The 17,075-nt window shown below is 35.4% G+C and overlaps 1 protein-coding gene across 4 annotated transcripts in view; it reads right to left on the reverse strand.

Annotated features, from left to right (window-relative positions):
* Positions 1 to 6,360: 6,360 nt before the first annotated feature.
* LOC137253783 (ras-GEF domain-containing family member 1B) overlaps positions 6,361 to 17,075 on the reverse strand; it is a 41,277-nt gene continuing 30,562 nt past the window's right edge. For all 4 annotated transcript variants that reach the window (XM_067791235.1, XM_067791234.1, XM_067791233.1 and 1 more), the window contains one exon: positions 6,361 to 12,440. In XM_067791235.1, the coding sequence (XP_067647336.1) occupies positions 12,161 to 12,440 (280 nt within the window). In that variant the 3' untranslated portion in view covers positions 6,361 to 12,160. The remainder of the gene's footprint in view (positions 12,441 to 17,075) is intronic.

Here is a 17,075-nt window from a genome sequence, read left to right on the forward strand (position 1 = left end):
TAAATTTGTTTATATCGAAGTTTCCGTGGTCTTTAACCGATCCCGTCCATTTTTAAAAGGTTTTATTTAGCTTGACTTGAAAAGGAAGGCCGCACGGCCGCATGGCCGCATGCACGGCCGTTGTGAACGAATTTTGTAATTGAAATTTAAGTAACTTCCCGATAAGCTACAAGCTTGAAAGTTGGAATATAGTTCAGAACCCGATGACAATGCAATAATAAGAAAAACAAGTAAGGAAGGTTAAGTTCGGGTGTAACCGAACATTACATACTCAGTTGAGAGCTATGGTGACAACATAAGGGAAAATAACCAAGTAGGAAAATGAACCGAGGGAAACCCTGGAATGCGTATCAAATGAAAGGCATTAAAGAGTACTTTATGAGGGAGTGGGCCATAGTTCTATAGGTGGACGCCATTTAGGGATATAGCCATAAAGGTGGATCAGGGTTGACTATAGAATGCGTTTGTACGATATGGGTATCAAATGAAAGGCGTTAATGAGTATTTTAAAAGGGAGTAATCCTTAGTTCCATAGGTGGAGGCCGTTTCGAGATATCGCCATAAAGGTGGACCAGGGGTGACCCTAGAATTTGTTTGTACAATATGGACATCAAACGAATGGTGTTAATGAGTATTTTAAAAGGGAGTGGGCCTTAGTTCTATAGGTGGATGCCGTTTCGAAATATCGCCATAAAAGTGGACCAGGGGTGACTCTAGAATGTGTTTGTACGATATGGGTATCAAATTAAAGGTATAAATGAGGGTTTTAAAAGGGAGTGGTGGTTGTTGTATAGGTGGTCGCCTTTTCGAGATATCGCCATAAAGGTGGACCAGGGGTGACTATAGAATGCGTTTGTACGATATGGGTATCAAATGAAAGGTGTTAATGAGTATTTTAAAAGGGAGTAATCCTTAGTTCCATAGGTGGACGCCGTTTCGAGATATCGCCATAAAGGTGGACGAGGGGTGACCCTAGAATTTGTTTGTACAATATGGGTATCAAAAGAAAGGTGTTAATGAGTTTTTTAAAAGGGAGTAATCCTTAGTTCCATAGGTGGACGCCGTTTCGAGATATCGCCATAAAGGTGGACCAGGGGTGACCCTAGAATTTGTTTGTACAATATGGGTATCAAAAGAAATGTGTTAATGAGTATTTTAAAAGGGAGTAATCCTTAGTTCCATAGGTGGACGCCGTTTCTAGATATCGCAATAAAGGTGGACCAGGGGTGACCCTAGAATTTGTTTGTACAATATGGGTATCAAAAGAAAGGTGTTAATGAGTATTTTAAAAGGGAGTAATCCTTAGTTCCATAGGTGGACGCCGTTTCGAGATATCGCCATAAAGGTGGACCAGGAGTGACCCTAGAATTTGTTTGTACAATATGGCCATCAAACGAAAGGTGTTAATGAGTATTTTAAAAGGGAGTGGGCCTTAGTTCTATAGCTGGACGCCGTTTCGAAATATCGCCACAAAAGTGGACCAGGGGTGACTAAAGAATGTGTTTGTACGATATGGGTATCAAATTAAAGGTATTAATGAGTGTTTTAAAAGGGAGTGGTGGTTGTTGTATAGGTGGTCGCATTTTCGAGATATCGCCATAAAGGTGGACCAGGGGTGACACTAGAATTTGTTTGTACAATATGGGTATCAAAAGAAAGGTGTTAATGAGTATTTTAAAAGGGAGTAATCCTTAGTTCCATAGCTGGACGCCGTTTCGAGATATCGCCATAAAGGTGGAGCAGGGGTGACCCTAGTTTTGTTTGTACAATATGGGTATCAAAAGAAAGGTGTTAATGAGTTTTTTAAAAGGGAGTAGTCCTTAGTTCCATAGGTGGACGCCGTTTCGAGATATCGCCATAAAGGTGGGCCAGGGGTGACTCTAGAATTCGTTTGTGCAATATGGGTATCAAACGACAGGAGTTAATGAGTATTTTAAAAGGGAGTGGGCCTTCGTTCTATAGGTGGACGCCTTTTCGAGGTATCGCAATAAGGGTGGACCAGGGTGACTTTAGAATATGTTTGTACGATATGGGTATCAAATGAAAGGTGTTAATGAGTATTTTAAAAGGGCGTGGGGCTTAGTTCTACAGGTGGACGCCTTTTCGAGATATCGCCATAAAGGTGGACCAGGGGTGACTCTAGAATGAGTTTGTACAATATGGGTATCAAATGAAAGGTGTTAATGAGTATTTTAAAAGGGCGTGCGCCTTAGTTCTATGGGTGGACGCCTTTTTGAGATATCGCCATAAAGGTGGACCAGGGGTGACCCAGAACATTATCTGTTGAATACCGCTAATTTATTTATATATGTAACACCTGCCAAGATTTTAAGGGTTTTTTATTTCGCCCTGCAGAACTTTTTCATTTTCTTCTAATTAATATGGTAGGTGTCACAACCATTTTATAAAGTTTTTTCTAAAGTTATATTTCGCGTCAATAAAACAATCCAATTACCTTACCATGTTTCATCCCTTTTTTCGTATTTGGTATAGAATTATGGCATTTTTTTCATTTTTCGTAATTTTCGATATTGAAAAAGTGGGCGTGGTCATAGTCGGATTTCGTTCATTTTTCATACCAAGATAAAGTGAGTTTAAGTAAGCACGTGAACTAAGTTCATTAAAGATATGTCGATTTTTGCTCAAGTTATCGTGTTAACGGCCATGCGGAAGGACAGACGGACGACTGTGTATAAAAACTGGGCGTGGCATCAACCGATTCCGCCCATTTTCACAGAAAACAGTTAACGTCATAAAATCTATGCCCCTGCCAAATTTCAAAAGGATTGGTTAATTTTTGTTCGACTTATGGCGTTAAAAGTATCCTAGACAAATTAAATGACAAAGGGCGGAGCCACGCCCATTTTGAAATTTTCTTTTATTTTTGTATTTTGTTGTACCACATCATTACTGGAGTTGAATGTTGACATAATTTACTTATATACTGTGAAGATATTAAATTTTTTGTTAAAATTTTACTTTAAAAAAAATTTTTTTTTAAAAGTGGGCGTGGTCCTTCTCCGATTTTGCTAATTTTTATTAAGCGTACATATAGTAATAGGAGTAACGTTCCTGCCAAATTTCATCATGATATCTTCAACGACTGCGAAATTACAGCTTGAAAAACTTTTAAATTACCTTCTTTTAAAAGTGGGCGGTGCCACGCCCATTGTCCAAAATTTTACTATCTTTCTATTCTGCGTCATAAGTTCAACTCAACTACCAAGTTTCGTCGCTTTATCTGTCTTTTGTAATGAATTATCGCACTTTTTCTTTTTTTCGAAATTTTCGATATCGAAAAAGTGGGCGTGGTTATAGTCCGATATCGTTCATTTTAAATAGCGATCTGAAATGAGTGCTCAGGAACCTACATACCAAATTTCATAAAGATACCTCACAATTTACTCAAGTTATCGTGTTAATGGACGGACGGACGGACGGACGGACATGGCTCAATCAAATTTTTTTTCGATCCTGATTATTTTGATATATGGAAGTCTATATCTATCTCGATTCCTTTATATATGTACAACCAACCGTTATCCAATCAAACTTAATATACTCTGTGAGCTCTGCTCAACTGAGTATAAAAATCGCATCGTATTTGTGGTCCGATTTGGCTCATATTTGGAACACATAATACATACAAGAATAGAAATTGACCTATGAAAAAAATCGCCGCTATGTGGCGCAGGGATCGAAATATTTGAAAAAATCGTACTTGTAGTCCGATTTGCCTCATATTTGGAACACATAATACATGCATGAATAGAAAGTGACCTATGAAAAAAAAATCGCCACTAAGTGGCGCAAGGATCGAGATATTAAAAAAAATCGAATTTGTGGTCCGATTTGGCTCATATTTGGAACACATAATACATACAGGAATAGAAAGCGACCTATGAAAAAAATCGCCGCTAGGTGGGGCAGGGATCGAGATATTGAAAAAAATCGAATTTGTGGGCCGATTTGGCTCATATTTGGAACACATAATACATACATGAATAGAATGTGAGATATGAAAAAATCGCCGCCAAGTGGCGCAAGGATCGAGATAGTCAAAAAAATCTTAGTCAAAAAAATCTTCCACTGTTCACAAAATACAAGGCAGCACAGTTGACTACGTAGCTGTGTATTTAGGCTCAAAATTGTTCGAGGAGGGACAAGCATACGTGGCGCTGAGTCGAGTAAAGTCTTTGGAAGGACTATGTATTGAGGAGTTAGATTGTAACAAATTGTCAGGAAACAGTCCTTGTAATAATGAGGCACTAAATGAACTAAATAGACTGAGAAATATTAGGCAATTAAATAAAAACTAAAAACTTGAAAATGAAATAAATAAAAAAATTTTTAAGTTAAACGGTTTTATTGAAAGCAATACTTACCTTAAGTAATAATAATACTAAAAGATAGAAAATAAAATAATTAAAAAAAATTTTAAATTAAACGGTTTTATTGAAAACTATACTTACATTAAGTAGTAATAATACTAAAAGATAGAAAATAATTAGGTAGGTCCTAGGTACTAGTCATCACACTCCTCATCAATCTAGGGCGTTGATCAGACAATTAAATAAAAGCGTTGGGTGCGTGAAATTTCTAAAAATGTAAGGCGTAGCATAACCTGATTAAGGTTCAGTTGGTTTATATGAATATCAATAGAAATTTGACGCGTCCAACGCTTTTATTTAATTGTGTGATCAACGCCCTAGATTAATGAGGGGTGTGATGACTAGTGTCCTAGGTACTACTTAATTATTTTCTATCTTTTAGTATTATTACTACTTAATGTAAGTACTGTTTTCAATAAAAACGTTTAATTAAAAAATGTTTTTGATTATTTTATTTTCTATCTTTTAGTATTATTATTACTTAATGTAAGTATTGCTTTCAATAAAACCGTTTAACTAAATTTTTTTTTTTTTTTAATTATTTCATTTTCAAGTTTTTAGTTTTTATTTAATTGCCTAATATTTCTCAGTCTATTTAGTTCATTTAGTGCCTCATTATTACAAGGACTGTTTCCTGACAATTTTATTATTTTATTCGTCCACGACCCTTTTAAAAATCGTTTATATAAAAGTGGGCGTGGTCCTTAACCGATTTCGTTAATTTTTCTTCAAAGCATTCCTTGTATTAAAGGCAACCCCTCTGCCGAATTTTGTTAGGATATGTTTAACCATTTTTGATTTATGATAATAATATTTGTAAAGACTCTCAATATCAGTTCACATGTCAAATTTGAACATTCTAGGTGTATTATTTACCAAATAATCACGCTTTTTGTGTTTTCCAAAATATTATATATATAAAAAGTGGGCGTGGTTAACATCCGATTTCGCTCATTTTCAATACCAATCTATTCTGGGTCCAGATAAGCTCGTGTACCGTTGGTGAAGATATCTCAATATTTACTCAAGTTATCGTGTTAACGGACAGACGGACGGACGGACGGGCATGGCTCAATCAAATTTTTTGTCGATACTGATGATTTTGATATATGGAAGTCTATATCTATCTCGATCCCTTTATACCTGTACAACCAACCGTTATCCAATCAAAGTTAATATACTCTGTGTGCAAAGCACGCTGAGTATAAAAATAAATGATGGTTTGAAAAAACTACGCTTTTATAGCTAACCGAAATAAAAGTTAGAAAATAATTTTTATCACAAAGATTTCATGTTACATTAGTATCTAGAAGATGGAACAATTTTCCATAAATCAATAACTCAAAATAAAATTACCTATAATAAAATTTAGGTTATTAATAGAACAATGTAATTCATTGTAAAAAGCGTGGGGTGCTTCATATATTCAATATTACAATCATTCTATTTGCAACTCCTATGAAAATATAGTAAAATGAACCCCACGCTTTTTACTCTAAATTTGAGCATTATGTTAATAACTTAAACTATATTATAGGTAATTTTATTTTGAATAATTAATTTATGGTAAAATCTTACATCTTCTACTAATGTAACATAAAATCTTTGTGATAAAAATTATTTTCTAATTTTTAGCTCGGTTAGTTTAGTTCAGTACTGTATTTTAAGAAGAAAAGCGATATTGGAATCGGATTTAAAAATTAAGTTTAATATTTTTGGGTTTATTGACGGTTTTTACACCATTTGTATCAACACTATCTCAAATTTGAAAGAAAAATTATCTTCGCACCAAGGATCACTTTCTCATGGAACCTTCCATAGGTGATTTGACAGCTTCCGAATCGCATTTCCATTCGAATCGAATTACAGTATAAGATCGCCGGGCCCGAGCTAAGCTCAACCGCTGACGGTTAAATTTACCTCCCACACAATAAAACATACATTTTTTTCTGGAAAGCAATCGGTTTTTGAAGAATTTATTTCTTGTTCTTTTTTTTTGTTCTCAGTTTCTGAATTAGTTATAAATTTGTTGCTAATTTTGTTTTTGTTCTTTTTTGTGTTTGTTGATTTGTTCTTTAAAAAGTTTAGCTTAGGTTAATAACCTTATAAAGGAAAGCATCGTTATAGCTACCATAATTCACAATTCAATGTGTTTTTACATTTTTATACATATTTTGTTTATGTAAAAGATTGGAGTTAGTTTATTGAGTTGAAAGAGGTTGATTATTGGTTTATAATTTAATTTTCAATTTAAGAGTGGTTTTACGTTTTGTTTTCAAATCTTTCTTGTTTTTTATGATTATGTAAGAAGAAAACATATGAACGCAAAATATGTACCGCATTTTATTTTGTTTTTTTAGTGTTTTTATTCAATACAATAGATATAAAATGATTCGTAATGCAGGTATTCACGCAGGCGTGTTTATCAAGTTATCAGCTTATGTGGTAATATTTTTTGTTCACTCTATTACAAAAGCAGAATACACTAGAGAAAAATAATTTTTAAGTAGATACCTGGATAAACAAACTGTAGTGAATACCCCAAATATTTTTTCAAAAGTTCCCCTATTCCGTTACCCGATTGAAAAAAAAATTTTGGTAATTTTTCAAATGAGAGTCGATCGAAAAATAAGCAACGGCGTTCTGTTTGCAATCTCACTTTCAAATTCAGAATGTGTGACATCTGACCTTCACCACTACACCTTTTCTAGGTATACTTCAGAAAACGTAAATTGTACTTCAGAATGGTTAATTGTAATTCAGAAACCGTAAAAATGGTTTCAGTATAAAAAATATTACTTCAGAAGTTGTAAAATGTACTTCAGGAACCGTACAACTTATTTCAGAATAATCTATTTTACTTCGGAAAATGTAACATGGACTTTAGAATAGTCAATTGTACTTTCAGAATTGTACTAAGTTTTAGGATGAACGTACAGCTCATCAAAAATATATTTTGCCGTCCACTTTATTCTGATATAAGTTTTTCGCTGTGGTAGCCGAAAACTCTGGTTAAAGAACAATTTTCGGTTTCTGAAGTTCAATTGATTATTCTGAAGTACAATTAACGGTTTCGTAAGTAAAATTTAAGGTTTTGGGATACTTATATATGCATATACATTAGGGTGGGTCGATTTGTATGGACGAAAGTTGACCGATATCGCGCCATCGATTTTTCGATAGGATTTGGGTATACAGGGGTATACATGAAAATTTTACAATCAAATGAAAATTTTTTAGTAGGTCATGAAAAAATTAAAAATTAAAGTCGAAAAAAAGTAAAAAAAAATTCAATTTCGCAGGCTCGAAAATAATTTTTTTGGGTATGCGTAGGGGAACTTTTTTTTCCTAAGCCCAAATCCTATCGAAAAATCAATGGCGCGATATCGGTTAATAAATCGACCCAGTCTAATATACATATATATATTCTGAAGAACAATTCACGTATTCTGAATTGAAATAAACTTTTCTGAAATACATATTACGTTTTCTGTAGTACGCTTGACTACTCTGCCACACATTTTACAACTTCTTAAGTATATTTGGCTATTCTGAAGTCCAATATATCGTTTCTGAATTACAAACATTTCATGGTTTCTGAAATACACCCGAAAAAGGTGTAGAAGGATAGATTGAAAGAAATAATTTTTACTGTGGTGAATTTTACTAATAACTTTTAACTCTCGCGCCGACAATCAGAATAAGATCGATTTTTATCGAGTAGTAAATGCATTTACCAAATTAATTTCAAAATATTTTTGTGAATGTGTTGAGCGTAGAGTTAGCGATTAAACTTACGAATTGAGCTACAGAATAGGGCCCGTCATATTTTCAACTTTTTTGTTCTCTAATAATTATTTCAACTATATAATAGTAAATTGTAAAAGTATGTATGTATGTAAATTTCAATACTGTCAACTTAGCTATAGAAACACGCAATATCTTCATATAAATATCAAAGTACATTAAATTTACGTAGACAAATGTGTATATATTACGTAAATAATGCATGTGCAAATTTTTTTATGAATGTATGTATATAGTACATTTAAACCTTAAAAATAATATATTTTTATATTTCCTAAGCATACGAATAATTATTATAATAATTAATGGTTCTGAAGCGATATAAAACGACTTTAAAATATGAGGTCTAATATTGAAGGGCTTGAACGATCATTCCCAAGGTGAAATGGATATATCGTGGTTCGACTTGGTCATCGAATGTTGTCATTAATTTTAGGCCACTTAATGTTATAATATAATAGATAATATAATGTAGTATATAATCTATAATATTATAGCATACCTTCGAATGCAATAAAAGGCAATTTCAGCTTCACATTTTCTAAAGAAACCGATATTTCAAAATTTCTGGGTATGCTAGAACTCACATAAATATGTATATTTAGATTCTTAAGAGATTGGACGCTGAAGATGACAACAACGGCGAAACCGATTTTTCTCCAAAACAAAATTGAGTATGAATGTCGAAAAATCATTCATAACTAACTCAAAAAACCTTGCAGCTCAATGAGACGAGCTTAGAGTCTTAGAAAAAATCCACAAATGAGGGGTACGCGAGATATTCACCACTATTCTGCATTTCGATTACGTTCCCGTTCTACGCTCCGCTTTAATCGAAGTTAGGCATTCTGCATTACGACGGAATCGTAACGAGAAGAGGAAGAGCGAATGATTTTTCGAAATCAGCCGTTTGTACGGAGTGTGTGAACATTGGAACAAAATAAATTAAAGAAAATTTGTAAAAAACACTGAAAAACGTTTTTATTTTATTATCCACGCCATTTTGTACAAAAAAAAGCAATAGAATATATTGCCGCAGTGTTATATTTTTTTGAGTGAAGTGCTTTCAAGTGTGTTTTTGTCGTTCTTTTGGCCAATTCCCTGCAGTGGCCACCATGTTTTGTTAAAACGGATTCCTGCACCAATATAGTTGACATTTTCTGAATTTTATGGATGCTAATTTCATTGCACTGGCCTAAAATTCTTTATAAAGATTTATTTATTCTTTCCGCAAGGATTGTTTACGTTTTCGCTTCACCTTCCTCTACTGCGGCAGCTTGCTTTTCCATATAACTGGACTCAACGAACAGACACAAATTATAGCTGTCTATTATAAAGGAATCAATAGCCGCGGCATTATTTGTGGAGTTGGAAAGCAACGCATACGAAAGTGGCCAGGCGAGAATGGAAAGGCAAATATTGCGAAATTTGTGTAATCCATTTGAGATGGCGGCCACCGTGGTGTGATGGTAGCGTGCTCCGCCTACCACACCGTATGCCCTGGGTTCGCACCCCGGGCAAAGCAACATCAAAATTTTAGAAATAAGGTTTTTAAATTAGAAGAAAATTTTTCTAAGCAGGTCGCCCCTCGGCAGTGTTTGGCAAGCGCTCCGGGTGTATTTCTGCCATTAAAAGCTCTCAGTGAAAACCCATCTGCCTTGCAGATGCCGTTCGGAGTCGGCTTAAAACATGTAGGTCCCGTCCGGCCACCTAATTAGCAACTTAGAAAAACGGAACTACGATCGAAATGCAGAATACACAAAATCGAACGATTCGAAGTTGGATCCAAAGAGATTGGAACACAGAATACCAAAATTGCCAAATCGAAAAAATTCCAATCCAAGTCGAAATGCAGAATAGGGCAGATTAGTATATAGGGAAACTTTGCGAGAGCTCCCATGGTGGCTATTGTTTAGCGCTTAAAAAATATATAAATGTAAGGCGCGATAACCTCCGAAGAGATTTTGGGTCGTGCTCCTTTTTATTTTTCGTACAAATTGGCGGGACAGGATCTACTTTTATGCCGACTCGGAACGGCATCTGCAAGGCAGATGAGTTTTCACTGAGAGCTTTTCATGGCAGAAATTCACTCAGAGTGATTGCCAAACACTGGCGAGGGGCGACCCCGCTTAGAAAATTTTTCTTCCAATTGAAAAAACTTGTTTCTAAAATTTGGATGTTGCTTTCCCCGGGGCGTGAACCCAGGAGATACGGTGTGGATGGCGGAGCACGCTACCATCACACCACGGCGGCCGTGTTATTCAACTTCGTACAATTGATCAATTGATACCTTTCTTGTTACTGAATTTACCAAGGTACTTAAATCTTCCTTTGTTGATAATAATTCAACCTCATGTACGTTTCGTTATGTTAGTATAACAATTGATACAAACAATATTCGAAATTCATTTCCGCTGACGAAATTATATGCAACCTTTATAAACAATTAAATAGAATTATAATCAAAGATATTGGCCCGTTCAGTGACTGAAAGCCATTTTCACTCAAACGATAATCACACACGTCCTTAATCCGATCCATCATTTCAGAGCTATTGTGATTCAAAAATTTAGTTGCGATGACAGATCATAGAACGTAATACGGGGCCTGGTGAAGGAACAAATTCAAAGTTTTAGAAACCTAATCGTGTATCAGAGTTTCCTGTAAAACTACCGGTTATAAACTGAGAAACAGAGGACGAATTTTGTGTGATCATCGATGGGGTTTAGCTAATTTGCAACATGCATGGATGGACAAATTATTTAACCAAAAAAAATTAGTAAATGAAAACTTGTCGTAGGGACGTGGTTTAAGTAGAAGGGTCAATTAATTATCAAACTCAATCATTTTGAGGATATCTACGAACCAGCACTGAAAATTTTGTTCTTCACTGAAGAATCCCCCAAGCATCTACTTCTCGTATAAAGTGGCAGATAGAAGTTGCACCCTTCCGATTTCCAAAGCAATGAATGATCTGAAATATATTCCACTTCCGATGTTATAGTAATTTTATATCTTCAAAACCATTGTGTAAAGAGCTGCATTATCGACTTATAAAAAATTAAACAAACACTTATACAATTGATTCTTTTGAAGTAAAACTCAAAATTTGTCACTTAAATATAAAAGATCTAATTTGTAAATAATAATATAATTAAAAAAAAAACCTTAAAATAAAATGCTTATATGAATACCATAGGTACACTAAAAATAAGCTCTCATTAAAGTTTTTCTGTGTCTGCTACTCTTGTGTTGTTTGCATTATTTGAGATTCTTTTAACTTTGTTATATTTTTTATTTCTCTTTTTTTTTGTTAAATTGCTAAATGCATTAAGTACAATTACTGGCAATCTTATAAAATGCCTATTATTTTTTTATTAAATAACGATATAAATTTTGTTAGCTTTTGAAGTCAACAAAATTGTTATCAAATCATAATTTACTTTACTGTGATATATGTAGTATGTATGTCAACCATTTGTGGTCCGTTTACTGTTTTTTTTTTTTTTTATTATGACCTTACAAACTATGTATGTAACTAGACTTAGAATATGTTAAAAACTTTTCGAAAATATCAAAGTAGGTATCAAAAAATGGCAAGCGTTCTGCAACAAGTGCTAGAAACAAAAATTAAGTTACATAGAGGTATTCTTTATACAGCGCAAATAGTTTAAACAAATTAGGTATATACTATAGTAATGCCAGATTACCTACATTGTGCATTTTAAAGAGAATAATTAATTAATATTATTTTTTTCATTAAAGTGCAATTGAAAATTTTGCAATGTTTTTTTCCTCTTATCTTATTGTAATTCTTGGCTGCTAACTAATGTTTACAAATTTGCGCTACATATACCCTTTAAAGTACATTTTATAAAGTACTTTTTTAAAATAACCCATAATTTTATTTGCTATTACATTCACTTCTTTTTTGTTGCAATAAATTATATGTGTGGCTGGTACTAATGTTGTTGTTGTTCTTGCATTTGATTTAACAATTGTTGTTTCGTTTCGGCTTTAACCGTTTTATAACGCCCTTTTTCCTCGGTATTTTCAGGCGGTTCACACTCGAATGACGCCATTGATAATGTATTCTCATTTAAAACACTGCTTGTCTGCAGATATGCAATCACATTTGGCAACTGTTCAAATGGACAAGTAACCTTTTTCCATTCGTTAAACTCCATCACCTGCTTGGCGAGCTGTGAGCATTTTTCAAAATTGATATGATTGTTTGGCAAACTGTAGGGAAAATCGATAGGGAATATTATTAAGAAAAAATATAAGCAAGTTAAATCGAGGTAGGTTAGTGAAGTTCGTGTTGTGCTTTCAATACACAGGAGAATAGGTTGTGTTTTCGCAGTATTACCAAAGAGTTTTTATTTGTTAAGAGCCGTCACTCTACACCTTGGCAAATTACTCGATGTTTTCCCAAGGTAGACGCTGGTTTTTTTTTTTTTTTGTCAGATATATTTCTAAAAATGCCTTCTATACATTTTCGTGCCGTATTTGTTTTTATACTCAGCGTGCTTTGCACACAGAGTATATTAACTTTGATTGGATAACGGTTGGTTGTACAGGTATAAAGGATAGATAGATAGATATAGATTTCCATATATCAAAATCATAGTATCGAAAAATAATTTGATTGAACCATGTCCGTCCGTCCGTCCGCCCGTTAGCACGATAACTTGAGTAAATATTGAGATATCTTCACCAAATTTGGTACACGAGCTTATCTGGACCCAGAATAGATTGGTATTGAAATCGGATGATAACCACGCCCACTTTTTATATATATAAAATTTTGGAAAACACAAAAAACCTGAGAATTTATTTAATAATACACCTAGAATGTTGAAATTTGACATGTGGACTGATATTGAGACTCTTGATAAAAAATTTTAAAATGAGCGTGGCACCGCCCACTTGTGATAAAATCAATTTTACAAATATTATTAATCATAAATCAAAAATCGTTAAACCTATCGTAACAAAATTCGGTAGAGAGGTAGCCTTTACTATAAGGAATGCTATGAAGAAAAATTAACGAAATCGGTTAAGGACCACGCCCACTTTTATATAAAATATTTTTAAAGGGTTATATCAATGGTATTTCATTTCCCCAAGTGGATTTATAACAATAAATAGGAAAAAATTCAAATTTTAAAAAATGGGCGTGGCACTGCCCCTTATATGACTAAGCAATTTTCTATGTTTCGGGAGCCATAACTCGAAGAAAAATTAACGGATCGTAATGAAATTGTGTACACATATTTTCCTTATAGCAGAAAATATCTCTAGTAAAAATGGAAGGGATCGGTTAAAGACCACGGCAACTTAGATATAAAACAACTTTAAAAGGGTCGTAGACTAGAATAATAAGTTTTAACTTAGCAAAAAATAGTTTTGAATCAATGATATTTCACTTATCATGTTTTATTGTAAGAGGAATTGGGGAGACATTTATTTTTTAAATGGGCGGTGCCATGTGTTATGTAGAAAAGTAATTTATCTGAAATGAAGTGTACAACTGAAGCTCACGCTGAGTATATAATGTTTGGTTACACCCGAACTTAGACACCTTTACTTGTTATTTTAATGATTGCATTAAACTAATGCATTAGTTCTCTTTCCAAAAATCGCAATTACGCAAACCCAGCAAACACAGTTTCTAACGTTAGAGAAATATTGTAATTTTACATTAGAATTCAAATGTAGTTCTCTAATGCATTTCGAATCGAAAACTAGGTTAGAGAACTAGGTTAGAATTCGACTATGAAACGATTTGAATAATACTAGAAATGCGATGTTATGATTATTGTCACAGTTATCGATTATTTGCACGACATGATCACTCATTCTTAGTGTTATACAAACAAAATAAAAATAGTGGAAATATTACAAGTTGCGAAATAAGTTTTTTTAATTTATAATAATAAATACTAGTAAGTGAAAATGAATCAAAAAAAGTTAAAAAAGGAAAGCGAGCAGATTATTGAAGTGCTATTTGAAGGACATGAAGAAAACGCTTCCTCATCCACACCTCAAACCAACGCTGAGAACAGTCTTTAAGTACGGTTTGATTTTTTATTATAATAGAAAAAGCCTTTGAAATATGTTCCTTCTTAATACATAAGATTATAACCAAATAAACGTATTTGATATAATGAAACAATGAAAATTTCGCTGATTTTAAATAATTGAACTTAATTGCACATCACTTCAAAATTCTCAATAGAAACTCATTGGAATTTGACATTAGAATTCAATTAGAATTCTAACCTTTTTCTCGATATCGAGAACGAAGTCCCCTTTTTGTCGAGAATGCTATAATTCGCGACAGTTTCGCAAATCGTCCTCTAACCTTCTACCTTAGAGAAATACATTAGAATTCGATTTGTCTTCTAATCGTTTTCTAACCTAAATGTTTGTTGGGAAGACACTACACCGCATAAATATATGGGATGCAGTTAAAGAAAACTACTCAAAACTTCCTTGAGAAAACATTCGGCATGAATTGGTTACTTTGTTGCTGCCAAAGTATCGAATGACGGCTCTTAACAAATAATAACTCTTTGGTATTACATGTACAGTGTACATTGTACACTATTTTGGCGAATGTTTGCAATTCCGGCACATCACTATCTAAATAAGTGCTGCACTACTACAACAGCAATCTAAGCAGATAAAACCCAAACAGCTACACGCACAAGTACGCTAAGAGCGTAGCCGACAGTACTCACACATAACATATAAACGTAACAAAGATCGCATGCGACATGAGATAAACTACCCACATATGTATGCATAGAAGGCAACAGCGAATATGAGATGCAGAAGGATGAGAAGTAAAAAAGCAACTAATCGAGAAAGCTGTTCGCGAAAAGTCTATACACTGGGAGAAATAAGCGAAAGTAGCACTGAGTGTAAAAAAGCAGCGCAATCTAAAGATTAGTCAATCAGTTTGATTTTAACAAGTTGTAAGTGAAGTACGCGAATGATTTGAATTCTCAAGTTCTACTACTAAATTAGTGATGTGATTAAAGAACATTTTGCATACGAAACATTTGAGTTTATTTATTCTACAGTTCAATGATTCGAACGACAACAGATGGCACGAAATAATCGATAATCCTTAAGAATCGCTTCAATTGGTGCCAGGAAAGGAATTTGTTGAATGAATTCCGAAGATTTCAGAGACAGCTGGGCCTTGGTAAAGTTAAGCGAATTAAGATCCAGTAGCTCAAAAAATAGAAGCCTGCAGATCGAATACTACCGGCAATAAATCTTAGCTACAATCACGACTATAGTATCGACGTTGATAAACACACTTTTCATCCTGATGTGAAAGAGTCTGCGACTAAAATCCATTGGCAAGTGTGGACACAAACGCGATACTGTCAGTGGTGAAGCAAATGTCGTCACAAATATCAACTGATATGTCATCTCAAGTGGCAGCACAAGCATCACATATGTTCACAAATATCCACACGCTTCCCAAGGCCGTCGGTTCTATGTACCGGAGCGACTCGGGATTTTTCCTGACCAAGGACTGCCATTTCAGTGTAACCCCATTTAATTTGTTGCGTCCCTACCACAAATTGTCATCCTCCCAGCAGCCCCTTGCAGCGGGACTGCTCCATATTCTCTTGCTCCCGGAAGGTATCGAACCCAATCCGAGTCCGTCTCCTGACCTCGGTCCTGAGAAATGGTTTTGCTGCATCTGCCGGAAAAGAATCTTTGTAGGACGGTCATACTCTTGTCAGTGTGTCTCGTGTAAGGGATGGTTACATCGGACAGGTTGTTCTGGGCTAGACCCCAAAACCAGACGTCCACGTAACTGCTATAAATCTTTTGTGGCTCCTTGCTGTTCACGCCCTAGGACGTCCCGTAGTCTGCGCCTTAGCGCCCCCCCCGCTACTTTCCAGCAGCCCTGCTACTCAGCAAGTCACAACAAGTACCCGCTGTTGCTCGCGCCACACGGCGCCAGCAACTCACACGGCTGCTCCCACTCATACCTACAATCTCCGTAGTAGAGTCGGGAGCAATGCCGAGCATCAGCCCCTGCCTCCGTCTTCTTCTCCCCTCTTTTCGGGCAGCAATTGTGTAGGTCAGTCTCTTAGTCCCTACCTCCCTTTGCACCGTTTGCCACAGAATATATACGTTTGCGACATCCGCCCAATGCAGCTTCCTGCCATGGACGATGCCACTTTCTTAGATGTTCTGGTCTTCGCGACGGCAACCCCCCGACGGGTTTCATTGCGCCATGTTGCCAGGCCGCATACCCAAATACACCGGGTAACCCAATGCTTACCCAAGGAGTCTAGTCACAGGGCCACAACAGAAATAGCGTTCTGGCCTTCCACAACCCAAGCGTAGTCACCCGTCACTTACTACCAGAGTGACGACGTCTCCCCCTTTGCACTTCAGAATTCTGCAGTTAAACTGTAATGGATTAACTGGGAAGATCACGGAGATAGTCGACTTCATGAAGCGGCACAACATCCGCATTGCTGCGATTCAAGAGACTAAACTCACAGGAAGATCTGCATTGCAGACTTGTTCTGAGTATAATGTCCACAGAAAAGATCGCGAAAGCGGAAATGGAGATGGCCTCGCGTTTATCATACACCACGCTGTGCAATATCATATATTTGATCCCGACATCGACCGCAGGGACAGTGTCTTAGAACGTCAAGGATTATCTGTCCGGTCGGGCGATGCAAACCTAGAAATCATCAACAACTACATCCCTCCTGTCACCTGTTGCCCCAGTGGATACCGCCCTGATATCAGCGCCGTACTCACTGCAAACAATCGCATTATCTTAGGCGATTTCAATGCCCATCGCGATCTATCGCATTCAAACTCGCG

This window comes from Eurosta solidaginis, chromosome 5 (genome assembly GCF_040869045.1).
Source record: "Eurosta solidaginis isolate ZX-2024a chromosome 5, ASM4086904v1, whole genome shotgun sequence".
Classification (NCBI taxonomy): domain Eukaryota; kingdom Metazoa; phylum Arthropoda; class Insecta; order Diptera; family Tephritidae; genus Eurosta; species Eurosta solidaginis.